The 21,368-nt window shown below is 44.5% G+C and overlaps 1 protein-coding gene across 1 annotated transcript; it reads left to right on the plus strand.

Annotated features, from left to right (window-relative positions):
• Positions 1-1,808: 1,808 nt before the first annotated feature.
• Positions 1,809-20,470, plus strand: GAS6 (growth arrest-specific 6; the record flags this gene model as incomplete). Its single annotated transcript, XM_010147062.1, has 11 exons — positions 1,809-1,931; positions 3,513-3,632; positions 5,472-5,597; positions 6,696-6,817; positions 7,559-7,677; positions 8,070-8,259; positions 12,548-12,712; positions 14,328-14,496; positions 16,107-16,279; positions 17,024-17,252; positions 20,319-20,470. Coding segments are annotated over 11 exons (1,688 nt in total), but the record flags the coding sequence as incomplete, so codon positions are not given.
• Between the last annotated feature and the right edge of the window lie 898 nt (positions 20,471-21,368).

Below are 21,368 nucleotides of genomic sequence, written 5' to 3' on the forward strand. Positions count from 1 at the left end.
CCCTGCCACTCAGTATGCCCATCAGTTCACAAGTCGTGTTTCAGAATATCATGAAGAGTTTGAACTGGACCTTGGTCCTACTGAATGTTGGTCTCAGCAGAACCAGTGCATGAGAAAGGTCTTTGCTGCTCGCTTACTGTGTACCCACTGAGCACTTTTTGCTCTGTAAATCTGGTATCACAGACCAGACTTGGTCTGCAGAGGGCTGTTGCTAATCAGGTGCTCTAAATGTACTTGTCTGGCCCGCTTTTCATAAACTCTTCCTTTTTTCTGGACTGAACTGGGTTTCTGCTGAGTTGTAAGGATGTGCTGCTAGGATTGCAGGATCACAGAAGGCATCGTCAATGAGACCAGTTCTTCCTTTAAAGACTGCTAGCTGCAGCAGCTGCAACGGTTCCTGTATCATGGACGAAAAAGATTGGGCAGAATCCTTGCTTTGTAGCTGTGCCACCCCCCCACGGCGGCACAGCTGGTCAGGCACAAGCAACTGCCGCGTGTGTTCATCCGAAGAGAAGCCTGGACATCATGCCTTCATGTCACAGGACTTCCTTTTCCAGTGCATTCCACGTGCTGGTGAGCAGAGAGGGTGGTGGGACTGACCAACTGCTCTGGTGTAGGTCAGTCCCACCATGACTCTACCTTCATTGAGGTTTGCTCTGGTCAGGTTCAGATGTTCTCTGTAGAAGGTGGCATCCATAGCCAACGGGACCCAAGTGTGGAAGATCCACAGAAATGCCCTGTCTCTCCTGAACCCCACTGCTGGGAAGGGATACGTAAACAGAAAGACCCCCTCTCATTAGGTGAGCTTTGCAATCTACAGAACGGGCTTCTGCACTGCTCATTCTGGTCATGGTTAAGGTAACAGTAAACGCATTTATGCTTTTTTGAATATCACTGATATTCAAATGTGCAAGATGTGCAACACCTGCCTAACAGGTTACTACTACCTGATAGCTACCAACTCATTTTTTTTTGTGGGGACAAGGGTATTCTGTCATCCTTTTTTAGCTAGCTCTGCAAAGTAAGCACTTTCCCTGGGTGTTCTGCAGATAGGTGGGTAGGTGAATTTGGACAGGTGACTTCCATGTGTCGAGCAGTTATATGATAGTTTGATATTTGTTCCTCCAATCCTTCCCAAAGTCTGGTGACTACTCTCCTGCTGCTTTCCCAAAGAGGAAATCCATTGCCAACTGTTGGCACTTGGCTTAAAAATCAGTGGCAGGCTGTCTGTAAACTGGATTAGGGGTTTGCTATCCTGACGCTGCTAACACATTGGTATTTCTGTTTTATTCTCGTTCTGTGTAATAGAAAAGCCTAAGTTGGACAGCTCTGACAAAAATTTCAGATATAAACCTTTGCTAGCAACCAATCTATCAGCCTTGGTAAGAGCCTCAGTTGAACTACCAAAAGTAATTGAAAAGCATACCCATTCTTCTTTGAGTACTTTAGTTGCTCTCCACTTTCTATTTTCTCCAAATCTCGGGAGCGTGGGATTAGCTTTCTTAAAAAGGAGCTACTTTGAGCTGTTTCTTTCAGAATGTGCCCTTCAGATACAGGGGTTGCTCACTCCCATTTGCAATGAAATGAATTCCACTGCATGTGCTCTGCAGAATTGCTGGCACAGCTTGTTCGGCATGTGAGCACTAAGAATTGGCTTCCAGTGTCGCTAGGTGAGAGTATTTCTGATAGTGATTCCCCATTGATGTTTAAGCTTCTTGACTTTCAATGAGAGTGAAACACCCGGTTGTCACTGACTTCACTGTATTGTTCTGTTTTGTTTGGGTTTTTTTATTCCTTACATAAATCAGATTTGCCAAACCAGTGTTCTCCCGATCCTTGTCACAAAGAGGGGACCGTCAAATGTGAAGATCTCAAGGGGGACTTCTATTGCGAATGCAAGCATGGCTGGCAGGGAAAAACATGTGAAAAAGGTAATTGGGTTTTGTTGTCTTTTATGCCTGTAACAAAGATGTGTTGAGTTTTGCTGTATTCTCATATGGTCAGGGATACTGTGCTGCACAATTCAGAAGTCGCAGTATTGAACCTGGATTACACAGCGCTCGTGTTTTTACCCCTCTGTGAATCAGGTCAACAGTTTTTTATGTAACTTTAATGAATCAGTCTTGGCAAGGTAATCTGAGAAGTAATGCTCCACCTTCCCGTCCCACCCCTCTGAGAGGGGCAGCCGAAATAGAGTTGTAGTGGCTTCTCAGGCCGAACTGCCTCAACTGCTGCTGCGAACCCTGACGTTACGGATCAAACCCTGACGTTACAGATCGCAGCCTGCAGGCCCAGAGAAGCTGGCCCATCTTCCTTTCTAGCACACTGCAATGGGAACAGTGACTTTCAGCAGGCAAGTGGGGTTCTGACTCTGACCATGCACCAACTGTTGGAATTAGTCTGTTAAAGCCTCCTTGCTAGTAGGACCTTATTCCACGTCCACATACGTCCCACTGTGTATTTCCACTAAATCAAAGACAATATTCAGGCAGCAATTATTTGTGCAAGAAGTTCCAGGCCCCGAGGGAGCTTTCTGTATTCCTTTATGAAGTAGAGAAGTTATCTTCTTTCCTCATGTTTTCTGGTTCCTTTTTTTTTTTTTTTTTCTTCTGCCTGCAAGGCTTCCTATCAGGGCCCCTGCTTTTCTGCTTGCCAGTATTAAGTAATTGCCAGATACCACATTCAGCCAGTCCAGAATTGTGGCAACCAAGACAGCATCGTATCCAAAGCCTCTCCTTCTGATGTAAATATTGTGGGGAGATTATAGGATCACTCACAAGCAGCTTATTTAAACATTTGAGGCAGCTGGCTGATCAGTATACAATCAGCTTTGAGAGCTCAGCGACTGATCAGTCTGAAGTGTATCCCCTCTTTTGGTTATAAAATACCATGAAACGTGCTGTCCTACCCATCAGCTAACTCCAGAGTCCCATGTACAAGCGGGACATAATGAGCAGGTAGGGCACATTGAGGGTGGACACCAGGCTCTGCTGAATTGAACAGGCTTTTGCTGCTGCCTTCTGTGGACCACTGTTCACATGGTGCTCAGTAGCTGTGAACTTAAAACTTTTGGTGTTCTCATCGGTTCTGTAGTACTAAGGATATATTGTTTATGTTTTATTCAAAGCTTTCATCCTGAATTTGCTGGTCATAGTGTAATTTTAAAAGTTAGTTATGATATAAAATACATTAGTTATCATTAGTTTGCTTCTGCAAACGGACTTATTTACCGCCACAGTCACTGAAGATAGTCTTCTGCAGACTCGGAGCTGTGTAGGAGATACTCAGCTACAGTTCCTTCTCTGTTTGTTTTGGGGTTTTTTTGTTTAATGAACTTGAGTTAATGTACTTGAAGTGTTTGAATGGAATTTTTGTGCTTTTATGTAATCATTGTGTTGCAGCTTTATTAGATTTTCCTCTTTGGTCTTTCTCCTTCGGAATGCTTATCCCATCCTCACCCTCCAGATTATTTATAGAGGTGAAAAGCTGACTGTAACTCTCTTTTGATGCAGATGTTGATGAATGCCGATTGCAGAACGGTGGCTGTAACCAGCTCTGCCTCAACAAGCTAGGCAGCTACCGTTGCTCATGCTACAGTGGTTACGCTCTTAAAGACAGCAAAACATGTGAAGGTAAGCTTTGCTGGGCCTCTCAGTTTGCTCCAGCGGATGCTTAGTGACTTGTGACCCTCTTTCGGAGAGCTGAGTGGCACTGAGCAGCCCTGGTCTACTCCCTAGCCCAGCAGACTTGCTGGTAGCTGCGCCGTGCAGGGCTTGTACTGGCTGCTCCAGCCAGCAGCACCATGCCTGGGCTTGTCAGTGGTTGCACCGTGCTCTGTCCAATATCGTAACGCAGGAGGGATTCACAGCAGGTCTGTGGCTTGGATAGTGCTAAGTGGGTTTAGCTGATCACTCCTGACACTGGGAGGAGGAAGGGCTGACCAGATGTGCTCTTGTGATTCTTTCCCATCTCACAGTATCATGGCATATGAGCTGTTTGTTTTTCTTTTGTGTGTTTCTTATTTTAATTTACTTTTCTAAATTTGGGTATGTGCAACAGCTAATGAATTCTGATAGATGCAGATGGATAAATTCTCTGCCACTGAATATTAACAGCTGTAGAAAGGCCCTAGTGAAGGTTGGCAGCTGTTTTGCACCATAGCTGAGAACAGAACGTGAGGATCTGAAGTATCTGATTGAAACTGCAGAATGAATTTACATAACCAAACTTAAGCAACCGAGATTTTAAAAGTGTTAAGGAACTGCATGCTGAGACAGAGGCTCATCAATGATCGTGGGTGGCTGTTAAAAGTTATGTGTGTCTCATGAAAAAGCACACAAGTCAGTGTATATACCTCTTACGGATGGAGGTGACACCATATTTCTAAACAGTCTGCGTACCTGATCTGAGCAACCTATTAATGCTACCAGCCAAAAGACGAAGAGCAGGGCTTGACTGCTGTGTGACTTCCACTGCTCAAGGCAATGACTGCGTAGATAACATGGTATCCCTTTCTAATGTGAGCAGCCGCTTAGAAGAGCCAGCTTCCCTTTTGAATTGTCTTCTGGTGCCAGCTGGCATGGACGGCGAGTGGGGTCTCCATTACATTTGTTTTCGGATGTATGTATATCTGTACATGACCCCAGTACTGTCTGTCAGCACTGTCAATGTAGCGTCTAAGCACAGGTCAGCTCACTCATATGTGGGAAAACGACGAAGGGCAGCATCTAGTTGTTGTTTTAACATGTTCTGGAAAGCAAAAGCAAATATTAAACTCTCAGTATACTGCAAATGTTTTGTCAACACCAGGATTTTGTTGGGTTTTAGTTACTGTGTTAGAAAAACACTTCCTTGTTTTTATGTACCCTCAGTTCCAGTCTACTGCCTGCCTTCGTGGTGAAACCCCACAGCATCTTTCAGATGTGACTTTGTCTTTGTGACAAGCTGGGCTTCTTCCATTCCCCTTTACCACTGCAGATCAGCAGATTTAGATCCTAGTTTTGCGAATGTGTGAAAAAGTACTGCTTGCCTGTCTGAGGAAGGAGAACAGAAATCTGTGATGTTCCACAGACTGCGTGTTGTTTCTGTATTTTGGTAAAATTCCTACTGCTGTTCCTCAGTTCCTGCTTGCTGCTTTTTAATCCTCAGTTTCAGCCCCCTGAACAGAGTGGGGCTGTTTGATTTTGTGGGAGTTGTTTTGCTTTACAGTATTTTTCCCGGCTCACTTTGCATTGTGTTTCCCAATAGTGGTTAATGGCTTAAAGAAAGAAACAACAAACGGCTTTGAAAGCGTGAAGGCCTGAAGTCACTTCTTATAGCTAGCTAACCCTAAAGGTAGATTTTTGAAGAGATTGATTCTTCAGTTACTGAAACAGTAGAAGGATCTCGTGACCCTCAGTCCACTCCAGTGTGCGAACGGTGAAGTGATTATACTCAGCTGAAGTCATGTTGTTTAATTGCTTGTTTTGCAGACATAGATGAATGCACAGCATCAGCAGACATCTGTGGAGAAGCTCATTGTAAAAATTTAATAAGCTCCTACGAATGCCTTTGTGATGCAGGCTACAAGTATGATGACGTGAGAAAGACTTGTCAGGGTAAGCTCGTGAAATAACATTGTGTTAGCATTTATTGCATGATTTAAAGCTATTAAAAAAAAAAGATACATAATTTTAGGCTTCTGTAAAGGCTTTATTGTCATCTTTCTTGCCCACTAGACTTCTGTTCCCTTTCCCTAGTTGTGACTGAGTTTGCAGTTTGCGGTCCTCTTTGAGTTCACTGAGTTTCCAGTCATCTTTGATGAGTTGAATCAAGCTGTACGAACCAGAGTACTGAGATTTCTTGAATTTATGACAAGATCTGGTGGAAGCTCAGAAGCATCTGTGCATGTTGCTGTCTCTCTTTGTAGGACAAGAAAAGTTACAGAGCAGTAGCTGTTATTCTTTCAAAACCTGTCTTGTGGTATTACCCTGAACTAGGAGCTTAATATGCATTGGAACCATGCACAGTTCTGCTGGCCACACTGCCTGCAAGCTTTCTTGATGGAGTAAGTTTTGAAAGTATTCCAAAACTAGCATTGTTCCCTGCCTTTTGTCTAAGTGAACGTAATGACACACGGCAGCCAGCCCTACCGGGCTCTTCAGTGTTTAGCTGTGCTGAAGATATCCCCACGGGCCGTCACAGTTTGTCTTCCTGCATTTGTTTGTGAAGCAGATAAAAACAAGACGAAGGAAAAAAAATAATGAATGGGAAACTCAGCTTTTACTTGTTGAGGATCCAGCTGCTGAGCAGCAATGAAGCAAGCAGTCCCTGAGTTGAAGGAGCAGGAGCCAGTCAGCACAGGCGTAGCAGGAGGGGGGCCCCAAGGGAAGAATTCTTTCTGGAAGTTAAAGCCCAGGGCTCTGAACCAGCAGACAAGGAGTTGAGTTCTGCTTCCAGCCTTTCCACTGACTTTGCTGTGTATCTTTGGGCAGCTGGAATCTGCCTGTGAAAATAGATTTGTGCAGGTGCTAGTGCTAACTCTTCTCTCCTGTAAAGATGTGGCATAAGGTAAGTACTGGCTATGGGGCACTTGGGCATGCTCAAATGAAAGGCGCTACAAAACAGCACTGATAGCGTTTTTTTCCACCAGATGATTCATGTTTAAACAAACTCGGTTGCTGTTTTCTCCTCTTTTCTTGGCTGATTTTGTGTAGACATAAATGAATGTGAAGAAAAGCTCTGTGAACAGACCTGTGTCAACTCGCCAGGGAGTTACACCTGTCATTGCGATGGCAAAGGGGGAGTAAAACTTTCCCGGGACATGAATACCTGTGAGGTATGTTAGTCTTCATTGCCGTAACCACAGAACAGACCTTTTATTTTACATTGCAATTAAGAATGAAGATGAAGCTCTGGGCCAAAGCCATCGGAGCTGAGCGACCAGCAGGAGGAAACCAATACTGGCAAGGCCACGTGAGCTGGGTACAGTAGCTTTTCTGAAAAGAAGGGTCTCGTTAGCCTTTTGGGAAGGAAGTTCATTGAGAGCCTCTCTTCTCATGGTCCTCCTGTCCCCATTCCAAAAAAAAGCAGGCCAGTGGTAGCCCTCCCAGCCTTCGGTTTGCTATGAGTTACCTCTGGCTGCACAGGCTTCTCTGAGTGAGACCCAGCAGGGTGGTGTGAAGGTCTTGGGGCGAATGGTGTAAGTTATGGACCAGCACTTGCACTTGACGCTTTCTTCCTCCAGGCAATTGCGGTGGATGGGCTTCAGTGGCACAGGAAACCAGCCAACAGCAAGTCCTTAGCACACCTTTTGTTGCAGTAGAAAACCTTATGCTGTACTTTATGACTTCATTTTGCAAGAGGAAAACATTCCTCCGAGGCGGATAGGAGGGAGGAGGGAAGGAAAGAGGAAATGTTCTCAGTACCAAAACAACTGTAGTTGAGAGTGTAAACACTAAAGTGCCCGAGGCTGCTGTCTGTATAGTGGCTACATGAGAAAAGCAGAGGAGGCATGCTCTCTGATGCTTTTCCTGCTGCGTGAGGAAAACAAGTACTCAAAAATATGTTTTGATTGTAGAACATAATACCCTGTGTGCCTTTTGCTGTTGGAAAAAGTGTTAAATCCTTGTACCTGGGGAGGATGTTCAGCGGCACTCCTGTTATCAGGCTGCGCTTCAAAAGGAAACAACCAACGAGGTGAGGACAATTTAGAATGACAGTCGAATGTTCTGTCCGGCTTTAATGCAGGCAATGGACTTAAGTTGTTACAATAACAGTTATTCCTATCCTCATCCTTATTTGTTTGGATTACGCAGTCCTGTAAGGCAAAACGTTATCCAAACCAGTAATTGAGAAAGGCAGCCTTGACCGCTGAGCCCCTAGGATAACTATTGAAGTACAGTATTCTTTATTCTTGATGCTATTTTAAAATCCATCTTCACAGCTTAAGTCTTTCAGGAGGGCATTAAAAGCTATTATGTTTTAACGGAGCTTTGTAACAGTTAGAATTGATGCTATCTGTATGGAAAGTACTGTGTGGTTTCTGAACTCTGCATAACTAATTTATTTCTTGGCACCTGTGCGGTCAGACTTGTGGCTGAGTTCGACTTTAGAACCTTTGATCCTGAAGGTATCCTTTTCTTTGCTGGAGGCCATCAAGACAGCACATGGGTCGTCTTGGCTTTGCGCAAAGGACGGCTAGAGCTGCAGCTGAAATACAACGGAATAGGCCGCGTGACCAGCAGCGGGCCGCTTATCAGCCACGGCATGTGGCAGACGGTGAGTCCAGATGCTGCTGAGATCTCACCCTTCCTTGGCTTGTTCCTGATGGGCTCTGTCAAGTGTAGCTAGAATTTGCGTGTTCTTGAGAAGATGTTTTTCCAACCTGTCTGTCCAGTCAGTGCATGCCAGTTCATTATACGTTCTAAAGTGAGGCTGGGATATTTTTCCTGACAAATTGAATTATACTTTATATCCATTGTAATCTAGACTGCTTCACCAACTTGCAGAACCAGAGCAGACACAGTGCCTTTGAGATGCAGCAGCGCTAAGCTGACCTCACGTCAGCTCGAGAAGATGCCTTCCGGGTGGGGATGGAAAGGGAGTAAGGGGGCAGGAATTCTGTAGCTGTTCTTCCAAGGAAGTTTCCAACAGCAGTTTGTTTGCTGTATGGTGTGTGTGGTTGGTTTTGTGTATTCATCTGTTTGTTTAGTCAAAGAGATTTGTGACAAATCTCTTACGCTACAGTATCCTTTTTTAAAATCCTCAGGCTTGTCTATATGCAAAATAGTCCATTTTACCTTGTAAAGATACTGGGGTCCCTTAGAAACTAGGTGGATATCTGCTTGCTAATAACATAATCCTAGCAATCTCACGAGAGGATGCACTGAATCTTGGAGCTTGTAAGAATTTCTGTTCTTGATGCTGTGTCAGAACGTCTCCTGGTGATTCTGGAAATTTATGGGTGTTACCATTTGTGACAGGATCACGAAAAGCATCCTGGAGTTTGATCTACACTAGATTAGCAATTTATATGTGCATCTGCTCACCTGTGCCTTTCTCCCTTCCCTTTCGTTTATTCTTGTTTAATTAGATCTTTTGACTTTTAAGCTGGTGTGTCTCTTGGGGGGTGGGTGGGAAGTTCACAGCCAACTCGCACATGAGACAAATACAGATACTTGTAACTGTGAATAATTTTCTGTTTTAAATTTTTTAGTATTAAAAAATCCGGAATTATGCATTAAAAAAAAAAAAAAGTCAGGTGGGAAAAAATTGTTTCTAATGAATAAATAAAGAGGTCCTTGAGTGCATTTGCTGTCAACTACTGACATTTGGTAAAGTTTCCAGCAGATGAGGTGATGTTTAATTCAGTTCCTTTACTGTCACTGAAGCAATTTTAGATTCCAAATGAAGAGGCGTAGAGGTTCAGCAAAGCTGTAGATAAAACATATGACATGCTGTGTCTCTACAGGCAGGAATAGTCTCAAGCCAGTTCATGCTAAATTTGTTGTAAGATTTGTTCTGCTAATTTGAAATATGGCAACTGTAATTGCCTGCACAGGGAGGATGGTGATGGAAGAAAGGCAGAGCTGATGCCAGTGGGGTGACTTTGGGGTCACAAAAAGCAGTCCTTACCGAGCTAAACCATTTAACACAGGAGCATAACATACTTGTGAAGTGCCAGACCTCATTATGAAGTAATTATAAACTTTCCCATGTCAGTTTTGGGTGAGATGTTGGAAATGTATTCTCTTTCTTCAAGTAATACAAAAGTACTCAAATGCAGAGGAAATATAGGTTAAAAAAAAAAAAAAAGGCTGTTCTTGCTTTCTTCAGGGAGAGAAGGCAGTGTGATAAAAGTACTATTTTTAGGCAAGAATTATTTGATCTCCTGCCAGCCATCAGCGTCAGGGCTCTTACCCCCAGGTACCATCATAACCAACAAATTGTCAGGGTGGGTTGCTGCAGCATCGTACTGTTTGTGTGGGTTTTTTGGAGGTTGTATAAATCCCCTGGAAACCCCTCCCCAAGACTTTTTGTGACGGTGCAGACGAAGCTGCGGTTGCTGTGCGGTGCAGGTGGACAGGAGCCATGCCCCACTTCGGGACGGGGGGATGCCCCTTCAGCCAGCAGTGCTGCCCTGCCCATGGGTCGGGCAGCTGCCAGCGGCACAAGTGCAGCATGAGCAGAGGAGAGAGCATCTTGCAGTGCTGTCCCAGGGGTGCTTGCTTGGAGCAGGTCGATGGCCATAGCTCTGGTGGCTGTTTCCCAAAGTGAAACCATTAATGCTGTGCCTGTCAGTGGCCAAAGGCAGAAGGATTTTACCCTTCTGGCAGCAAGAGGAAGAAGCCTACAGTCTGTTGACTTCATGGTTGACTCACCTCTGAGGCTTGGGATGCCCTGTGCATTGCTGGGGTGCTGTTGATTTCTGCTTTCTCTGCTCTTCTTTCTCAACCCTTTCCTCCACCCCACAGGTACTCTGTTCTCTTCTGCTTAACATCCAGGGTCACCCCTGTCTCTAAATGCCATTTAATCTGTGCGATTGAGCCATAAAACTATAAATCTGCTCCTCCGTTTTATCCCAGCCTTCATTTCTTCTTTTTCCTCTGTCTGGCATGGGTTTTAATTTGGGAAATCGTGTTGAGGCGGGGTTATTCCTTTTTTACCTTTCCTAAAACATGTAGCTACACATTTCATTTTAAGTGTGGACTTGTGTGTACTTTTCAGCCTCCCCTTCTGTGAAGCACAACCCCAACAACCTTCAGAGGTCACAGTCCAGAGTGCAATGCAGTTTGGGAGCTTTACTCTGGACTTCAGTGTGCACAGGATCAAGCTCTTAGCTTTGGTTAGACCGACAGCAGTGGAGTTTGGAACTTGGGAGAGCTTTACTGAGGTTGTGAGAAAATAGTAATTTTACTATTTAACTTTCAGTAGATGAAAAAACAATGGCTATTTAAAAGCAAAACAGGAGAAAAGGCTCCAGTACTCTATGTCTTTTGGTCTCTTGAGCAAATGCTGCATACTTTTATGGAAATATGAAGGCATTTTCAAAACTTCAGGCCAATATTTCTACCTAGGTATTTCCTCTGATCTTTCCTAATCTGTTTTTAATGATCATTCCTGGCACTGAAAACACAAACAAGCAAGCCTCAGGAAAAACTTCAAATGTAGTTACTTGTGTGTAATCCAGCTTGATGAAGTGGCATGTATGAACTGATAATAGTAGAGAATGCATTCGTCCTCTATTCATTTTGTATTTCCAAAAAAAGGTCATAATTTTGTCTTATTTTCAGTGTTTAGTTTAGTACTGGCATGAGGACAGTATGGTTAACACAAATAATAACCTACCTGCACTGTTAAATGTCAGAACTGAAGGTTAATTGCAAGCAGATTCGTATTTGGCTTTAACCCTGCGGCTGCCTGTAGTCCCGTCCCTTTCCAGTGCTGTTCACTTGCTTCTCAGCAGAGCAGACAGGCTGGCTCTGTGCTACGAGTTATCTAGGGCACGAATCTAAAACACAAAGCTGGCTGTCCTTGCGGTTAACCGTATGGGAACCCTTAGTGAGGAGAACTGCCTGCCTGATCATCCCCGAGCACACCGTGGCAGGCAGCAGGGAGGAGGGAATTGCGGCAGGCTGCTTCCCCTTTTGGTTTGGAGGTGATGGTGGTGCACCAGCAATTAAGCTTTGAACATAAGGAACCACAGCTGTAACTGCCAGAGGGCAGAGAGTAATTCCTAAACTGGAATTTGTTAAGAGCTTCCACGGGGATTAACCCCTTCTCCTATGGAAGCTGCCACTGATTTGGATTTGTCTATATTAATCATAGAATCACAGACTGGTTTGGGTTGGAAGGGACCTTAAAGACCATCCAGTTCCAACCCCCCTGCCATGGGCAGGGACACCTGCCACTAGACCAGGTTGCTCAAAGCCTCCTCCAGCCTGGCCTTGAACACTTCCAGGGATGGGGCATCCACAGCTTCTCTGGGCAACCTGTTCCAGTACCTCACCACCCTCTCCATGAAGAATTTCTTCCTGATATCCAATCTAAATCTCCCCGCTTTCAATTTAAACCCATTGCCCCTTAAATGTGACATCTTCTATTGTTCTTTTTTCAGGGGTCAATATTCAGAGACTAGATTTAGTGTGGCTGGAAGGCTTCTGCTTTATCTTTCACTGGTCCAACAAAAGACACCTTCTGATATGTGTTTCCAGCTTTTCCTTTCACATGCAGTTACAGTGGGAAGTTCCTATTTAATAAATCATTATTGCATTTACATTTTGCATAGAGCAAGCTACAAATGGCATGTAGTTAATCCACTTGTATCTTTGCGTAGCTGTTGTGAAGTAGCTGGGCTGTCTTTGTCATTACGGCAACCCCAGGTTGCTTTCTAGAGTGAAGATTTACATGGCAAGGTGGAATGTCACTTCAAAGGTAGACGGTGTGGGGACAGAAAATATTTCTCCATCCTGGAGATTTCACTGGTGGTGTTGGTCCTTTAGTTGAGGCTGCAGAGAGTATACTTTTTTTATACTGAATTACTCTATTTGCAATTTTACTTTTTCAGATCACTGTTGAAGAACTCGAGAGAAGTTTGGTTATAAAGGTCAACAGGGATGCAGTTATGAAAATAGCTGTCTCAGAAGATCTGTTTACTCTGGACAAAGGACTGTATCAGCTGAATTTGACAGTAGGAGGCATTCCTTTCAAAACAAAGAACCTTATTCTACCGGTAAGTATAGCCTGTTGGTTTGCATGCTGAAGGGCTTGATTTCATCTTCCCTTGGGGTAATGTAGGTCCTTCCTGAGAGCAGTTCAGCCTGCCCTGAAACAGGTGGAATTATCACCTTCTGGATACAGCTTTCTCTCCATTGACTATAGAGGGAGCCTAAGCGAGTAGCAAAGGTGAGACTCCAGATTTTTTGATTGATAAGCTTGGGTGAAATATATCCCACCCTTGGCCTGCAGAATTTGGACACGGCAAAACTGGAGCACATGGCACAGCCTTGAGAATTGACAGTGGTTGAGCTGGCTTGGAGAGCATGAGTGACACCGGGGGGGTCAGTGGACAGGGCGCTGCGTGAGGCTACCGTTGTGCCCACTAGATCTTGGAACAGCACCAGGGACACTTCTTGTGTTGTGACCAAAGTTTGTGCTTTGTGTACAGTGTGTCTATCGCAGTGTTGCTGCTTGCTTTTGCTGTTTCTGTTTAGTAAGACCCAAGGAAAACCAGAAGCTTATTTTTCTTTATTTCCTCCTAATTCAAGTGGATAGGGTGTATGAATAAAAGTTAAGGTACTCTGTGGGTGAGATTGCTGTGTTTCTGAAATAGCTGCTGCTTGGGCTGTTTCCGAATGCCCACCACACACAGAGTTGGCACCTTGAAACCCAAACTGGCATCGCTTTATTTCTAAATGAGGTGAGAAGCCCGCGGCTTGGGTGTGCAGCAGCTGAGGAAGGCTTCTGTTCCTCACAAGGACTCATTCAGGGCCACTGCTTGTCTGAAGCATTAAGCTCTGGGTGTGGTCTGAATATAGGATTGAGAGCCAAAAACTCCTGAGGATTTTATCCTGGCTCAGACACTTAATTCTCTCTCTACTTCAGTTAATTTGGGGTAATGGTGCTGATTTAGATGTTTTGCGAGGAGCCTTCTCTTTACATACTGTCTCACATTTTAATGCTGACATTTGGTATGGCATAACATATCTAGAAGCTGGAAGGAGCAAGGGGTGTAGAGTGATGTGCCCATCTTGTGGGTCAGACACCCCTCCATTACACCATAACTCAACAAATTGTGCCATGATCAGTCCAACATCTTGTGTTTCATGAAGGCTGTTTGCAACGACATAAAGGATTGGGTTATCTTAACTTCAGATTAGCCTTCACCATTCCCAATACAGAATTACTGGAGTTACATAGCTTTGGATACAGAGTTGTAAATTGCACTAATGATGTGCAGCATGTACAGGAGCTAACAGAATCGGTAGAATCACAGAATCATGGAATGGTTTGGGTTGGAAGGGATCCTAAAGACCATCTAGTTCCAACCTCCCTGCTATGGGCAGGGACACCTTCCACTAGACCAGGTAGAACCAAATCAGCACCTGCATTAGCTAGTGCCCTTCTGTACTGTGGAGATGAGCTGAGCTCCTGGGGAATACTGACCACTTACTTGTTTGGGGTGGTGGGATTGGGGTTGCTGCCAATTGGTTTGCATGTGCATAACGCGTCGAAATTACTTCTCCTGTTTAGTATCACAATACAACTCGGTATTCCTCTGTGCCCAGAATCAGTTATTCTTCACTGAACTGTTGTTTGAGGCATGAGATACTGCTTTATCTTCCTAGATAAACCCTCGGCTGGATGGTTGCATGCGGGCATGGAACTGGCTGAACGGGGAGGACACCACTATCCAAGAGACCATAAAGATGAATGAAAAGATGCAGTGCTTTTCTGTAGCAGGACGAGGCTCTTTCTATCCTGGCAGAGGTTTTGCTGTGTTTAATCTTACTTATGGTAAGTGCTTTTTTTTTTTTATTTTATTTCTGACCTGTTGCCTTGCCATTTAACCATACGTGGTTGATAAACAGCTTAAAACCTACATCTGTGCCAGGCTCAGTGATCGATGCAGCAAAGGCTGGCAGCTGTGGATGGAGAGGGAATAGCTAAACCTGTGGTTCATGGCAAAGGAAGGCCTGTGTATGATGCCCAGCACAGATTAGTTTCTCTCTGTGCAGCTCCAGTAACGCACTGCACATCCTGGCCGGTCCCAGCTCATCTTCAGCATCAGGGGCTTCACATCCCTTGGTCAGCAGTGCAGCTGGTGCCAGCGCTATCCCCTGGTTTCTCTGAAACAGAAAGAGCTGCAAGCTGTGGTGCTGTCTCTTGAGTTTATAACGGACAGAAAATCAATATTGTCTGCCCAAGATCAGATTAATTTTTAATCATTGGGTGGGATTTGTTACCCCTGGGACAAACAGACTAAGCATGTCGCTGATAGCTGAATGAAATTGACCTAGATACAGCAATAGCAAGTTTCAAAACAAACCTGGCCATACTGATTTAGCGCTCAGAAAGGCACCTTTTCTTTTTTCTGGATTACTCTGTTTGTTCATATGTGTGATCAAATGTCAGTGTTTTTAAACCCTCACAAATACCAGCCATCTATTTTAGTGTTGTGTGCGAGTCCTCCTCTGCAGAAGCCTTCTGGGCATCATTATGTGGATTTTTCTGCTGTTGCCATTGTAAATTAGGGATTATCAGGTGTCTCTCCTGTTGTTTATACCACACGGATTCACAAGCTGCAAAGTAGAGACAACGCAGCATCTGAAATGCAAATGACAGCACTCAGCAGAGTCCTCAGCACCTGCATTTTTATATGCTTTTTTCTACAAACAATAATAATCCTTTCGTTTGTTTTGTTTGGCTTTGTAACGGTAAGCTTTATAAAAAACTTACTGTATTTCAAGATGTGGTGAACCAGCAGAGCTAATGTACTATGATGGGAGTTTGCAGAAACAGTATTGAAATTTTGCTATGCTGACAGCATAACCTTTTAAATGACAAGGGCACTGGCTCAGTAAGAAAGATGCCACAGAGTCTAATTCAAAGTACAGCAGGTGAGACTAAACATCCCATGCTTCTGATACGGGGATAGGAAGTGATTAGGTAGGTGATCAGTGTAGTATGCTTGTATCCTTTCTCACTTAGCACAGGCTTTCACAGAAATGTTTCCTGTATGTCAGATTTGGACTTGGGTTCCCCAGTGATCTCTGGACAGTTAAGAACAATGTAAAAATTGGGTGCCCTGTCTTGCAGTAGTTCTTTGAATGCGTTGGATTGACAGCCTTGGGAATGTGAATCTCTCTGTGTGACAAAAAGCTTAACCTTGCCCTTTGACATTCTGAAAAGCAGCAAAATGCAGGTGGTAACAAGAGGAAACTAATGCCATCTTCTTCTCTGAGTTTATGTTCAGGTGCTCTGGATTTTTTCTTTTGAGTAAAAGAAACGTGCCAGTCCCTCCATGTGCCCATCCATCTATCCCCTTCTCCAGGCAGAAATGGCCCAGACTACCCATTTGACCTGCTAGTCGGTGTTTGTCATGCTACACGTTTTTTTTTCTGCAGTGCAACCTTCTTCTGGGAATGACACCGAGACAAGCTGGGAAATAGAAGTAAATGCTGCAATTCAACCAGCGACGGATACTGGCGTGCTGTTCGCTCTGGTAACAGAAGAAGCATCTGTCCCTTTATCACTGTCGCTGATTGACTATCACTCCACCAAGAAACTGAAACAACAGGTACAGACTTTAGTATTTTTCTAGGGGAGGCTCCTTGCTCCTTCCTGGGAACTGAAAGCTGTCGGGTTTGCTGCCTGCCTGCTTACCTGCACCCACCAGTTCAGACCATGGTCTGAGACTGAGGTGCTGGGTTGACACCGAAGTTCTGCCTCTGACAGGTACATGTCAGACACTACCAGGGGCCTCTTTGCACTTATTTTCATGTTTTTTTCTGGCACAGAAGCTGTTTAATGCCATAAGCAAATAATTGCCATTCTCTGGAGCTCACTGGTAACAGTCCCAAAGAGACAGGCTTTAGATGTCACCCCAGATGCCGTGAAAGGCCGGTTATGATGGAGTGCTGATTTGATGGGATTCATAACCAAGGGCTAGAGTCTCGCATTACATGAGTGTAAATCAGGAATGAGTTCACTAAAGCCCATGAGCCAACTTCTCATTTTTATAGTACAGCAGCTCGAGTCTGTTTGGTTCCAGTGCAATATAGCAACCTCTTGAAGACACACTAAGAATTCTCTCTGAGAAGACCGTGGTTACAACTAACAGTTAGTCCCACTGTTTCACTGGTGTTTCATCTTTGAAAATGTGCTCAGAACATAATCAGCAATAACAAGAAGGCTAATTCATTGGTGGCTCTGCAAAATGTTTGTAAACAAGGCCACAGTGGGGTCATCCTGGTCTTGGATAAGCGTGGCTAGGTGTATTTCTGCTCACTTCCTCTTTTTCCTTCTTTCCCCTGCTGTCCAGTTCATCATCCTGGCCTTGGAGGACACAGTTGTGTCCAGACTGGCAATAGATCTCTGTGATAAGAAGGAACACTCTGTGGACATCCTCCTCAAGAAAGATCACTTGTCCCTGACGGTAGATGGGATAGCAGGAGAGAGTGAACTGAGCACCTCTGAGTTAGAGGACAGCCTGTCCATCTTGGAGAGCTCTTTGCAGTCAGCGCTGAAGACATATGTGGGAGGATTGCCAGGTGAGCATCTTCGTCCGCAACGCAGGCGTATGATCTTAACAGATGTGAGGGTATGCTTGACACATACTTTTTTTCGGGAATAATTGTGTCCTGAGGACAGATGGAGACAAAACCAGAAAGAGGTGATTTTGCTTGGTCAGCATTAAGAGTGATTTATGTGAAGGATGGCTGTTAGGCAGGGTCATTATCTTAAACCTGGTAAAATCCATAGGAGCTGGACCACAGGCTCCTGGAGTGCTTCGTTTAATGCAGTGAACATGTGTGAGCACTCCTTGAGTACCAGAGCTTCACGTTGTTTTGACCGAAGCTTGGGAAGCCCAGTGCGGTGATTCTCCCTGGCTGATGTTCTCTTTGAACTGATCGCGGCACTGCACAATTAACCGGATCCCTCCGGGCAGAGGGTGCGTAGGGCACAGCTACCACCTTTTGTGGCTTTGCTGGCTTTTCAGCAACAACAGAGCTTCTTGGGGGGAGGTCAGTTTGTGCCTCTGTTCTAGCCCCGGAAGATCAAACTTTCATCAGAAGCATGAATTTTGGCCCAGTTTGGGGGTTTGTTTCTTGTTCCAGCTGAACTGGTTTATCAGTCCCTACTACTGAGGGATGCAATTAAGGAAACACTTAAGTCTCTGATGCACAGCAGTACATCCTATTTTGTTGCCAGCAGCTAAGCAGAGTCTTGCCCTTACTTGCCCAAGCAAGGGAGAGGCAGCAACGTTGTCCTTGGTCGGTGCTGAGGCAGCCAGGCTGGAACATGGGGGCTGAGGTGCCCTGTGTGCCAGGGCACACGGCATGACTGTGCCCACCAGGAACAAGAGTTAGCAGAGTATTTACACCGATGATGTAAATAGCTCCTAGTCACACCTGAAAGGAGGAGACCACATACTGTGGGACGTTCACACACTGGCAGACAAGGCTGAATCCCCAAATGTGGCATTGCCCAGTGTCAGACGGAATTGCCCGAGCTGCCCATTGCACAAGGAAGAGAGAGGCACCTGCTTTCTTTCAAGTAGCTCTCAAATGCACAGCAGAGACTTTCACAGCCTCGTTCTGTTGCTGTCACGAGTTCTCTGAGGTTCGCTGAGCCTAACCGTGCTGGGTGAAGCAGAGGTTTTGATTAGCCAGAACGAAGTGTGAGGTATCTTAGCTATGGCTGGTTAGACCCAGCTGGCTTCTCTAGATTTAGTGACTTTCCCCTTTTGATCAGCTCTGCTCGGCCACAGGAACCTCTACCTGTGGTCTGCTTTTGCCATTGAGAGGAACCCGGCACTTGCAGCGAGAAACCTTGTCATTTGCCAAACGAATAAACATTTCAGCACTTTGGTTGGATTCATCACTCTGCGTTAAATAACTATTCCAAATGGTCAGATCTGAGTTTGGCTCGTTCAGATTTTTCAAAACATTACGTTGTTTTGGGTTTTTCCCTGCTTCCATACCCTGTGGAAAAAACAAGGTATAGTGGTCACAATGTCTTTATTCCATTTGCCACAATCAAAGAATTCTGGGTTACAGTATGTAGTATGACCCATCCTGAGTACAGCTAATAGTGCAAATGTGGAAGAAATACTGTTTAGAGTGTCAAGACATAAGAGGGAACATACAGGCATTTACTACCTTTTCTGTGGTATTTTCAGTTCTGGTAAATCCTAGATTCTGTAATTTACATGGTGCATAGTTGTTTTTTTTCCAGGCCATGTGTATACCACCAGGTGAAGGAGCCTTTAAACAAGACTTCTGAGGCTTTACAGGACAATTTCAGACTGGTCCATTTCTAGTCAAAACAGAAAATTAAATATTTGACCTGATTTGCAATTATAACACAAAGGAAATATTTCTTTTAATTAATTTCTGATAGTATCTTACAAATTAATGTCAAAGGCCACCGTGTCCTTCAGTCAGCCCTGCAGCACAAGCAGCAGCCAACTGCGTGATTCCTTAGGCGAGTGTTCAAAGCCGTTAAGCCAACCCCGTCAACTTCTTCCGAGTCGAAGTGTAGTTTACATCCGTGTGAGGTACTACAACACAGATGCTCCCTTCTCGTAAGCGGACTTTACAGATAAAATTTGTTAAATGGGGAAGAACAGGGAAGAGCTAAAATTATTCGCTTAAGCAACTACCACGAACGTTCTCCCCCTCACTCGGTCCCAGAGTCTCTGAGCTGTGTTTGATGACATCGGCTTCAAGTCTGGCCCTGCGTCCCTCCAGGCAGAACCCTTTAAGTTGCATATAACCTCAGGCCAACAGGTCAACCTATTGTTCAAGTTGTCCTTGCGTGGTGTAAAGATAAGGGGTTTACTCAGCTACCTGCATCACCGTGAAGTTAAATAATCCTTGAGACGTTCGCTGCTTTCCGTTGCACAACCAGCTCGATTGGGTTGGGTTTGGGTTGAAAATAAACTAATGACCTTTAGGGAAGGGTAGAGGACACAGTTCATGTAAATTTTCATGTTACTGTATGGGGTTCTTTGTTTATTTAAAGTCAGTGTGTACAGAGCTTAGTAATGAGATTGACTCCTCTAGTCTGTTGGATTGCACTTAGTGTCTCCTTCCTTGCTATTTGTTTCCTGCCTCTGGCAAACTGATTAGAAGTGGATCACCATAGAAAAAATTAGTCTCATTAGTCCAGTCAGGAGGTTTTTCTGATAGTCTTTTGGCAGATATTTTGAAATGAAAGAGGGAGGACCACAGGAAGGTGCAACAACTCCACTAAAGACAAAGTAGAGGGTTCAGGGACGTAGCAGGGGGAAACGTCAAGGTGGAAAGCGGCGTGAAGAGAGTGTGCAATTGCAGTGAAGCCATGCCACTGTGCATCAGGACTGGAGGCCTTGCAGGGACACAGAGCAGCTGAGGGAGAGTTCAGCCTGGGAGAAGGACTTTTGTGCACGAGAGCAGCTGGAGTTTTCCCCACGTCTGGGATTGTGCTCTTGCCTTCTGGTGAGAGGGGTGAGGTGGAAATCCCAGAGTGAAGGAGAGCTTGAATTCACCGAAATGATGCTCACCTGAGCATAGAGAGGGCAGGTATTTATTGAAAACCAGCCATCAGAGATGTTTGTCTCCCCTTTCACGCAGACGTCTCTGTGATTTCCACTCCGGTCACCGCATCCTACCACGGCTGCATGACCGTCAAGCTGGGCGACAAGGCACTGGACTTGGATGAGGCTCTCTACAAGCACAGCGACATCACCTCACACTCCTGCCCTCCAGTCGAGGCGGGTCAGTAGGTACCTCTGCAATGCGAAAGTTTTATATTCAGAAGAAACTTTCAATGCTTTTTTTTTTTTTTTTTTTTTTTTAAAAGACATAAATTATTCAGACCTACCGCACTGCGTGTATAGTTTCTCTTAAACACTGAAGTTATGTAGGAGCTACTGATCCCTATTTCAGATTGGTTATTGAAATACTCCTTTGCTTTGAGGTTTAAAGGTTGTAATATATTTGTAAATAGTTCAAAAGACTAATATTAAATAAGCCAAAAGTACAGAATATACCGGAAGTGAATGACTGGTAAGAGACGGTTCTATCTGTAATGTGGAAAACCTGGTAATATATGAGTGTGGACTGGAAGAAAAATAATTCTGTATGATTTTTTTATTACCAAGCACTGCTTTTTGATTTGCAAAATATGAGAGAATAAAATATTTACATACAAGTTTTTAATTTACCTGTACTGAGATTTGTATTCTGTTATTGGAAGATGACAACTCAGGCTATGCCTGATGCGGAGATTACACTGGTGGGGTTTCTTCTTTTTGTTTATTTGTTTGGAGGTGGGGGAGTTTATGTGCTTATATCCGTATTACATATCTTCTGGGCTGGAGAGTAAGTGGTTGCTGCTGTTCTTGTTGCTAGAGTTTCTCTTCCTGGTACCGCAGATAGAAAACTCAGTTGTGACCTTTAGAAAAACTCTTGGTCAACAGAAAATGGAAACCAAAGTTGTGTCACCAGGAAACAATTAGGAGAAAAGACTCAATAAGTTGAAAGCCATATGGCTTTTGTGTCAATAACCGCTGAAGCAAATGATGAGGTGTCAAGAACTGGGGAATATTATCTGGCGATGACATATTTTTGCTGCTTCATTTTTCAGGTTGGCTCATTCCCTGTGAGCCTAGAGGGAGCAGA

Source organism: Eurypyga helias, unplaced genomic scaffold (genome assembly GCF_000690775.1).
Source record: "Eurypyga helias isolate BGI_N326 unplaced genomic scaffold, ASM69077v1 scaffold4130, whole genome shotgun sequence".
Classification (NCBI taxonomy): domain Eukaryota; kingdom Metazoa; phylum Chordata; class Aves; order Eurypygiformes; family Eurypygidae; genus Eurypyga; species Eurypyga helias.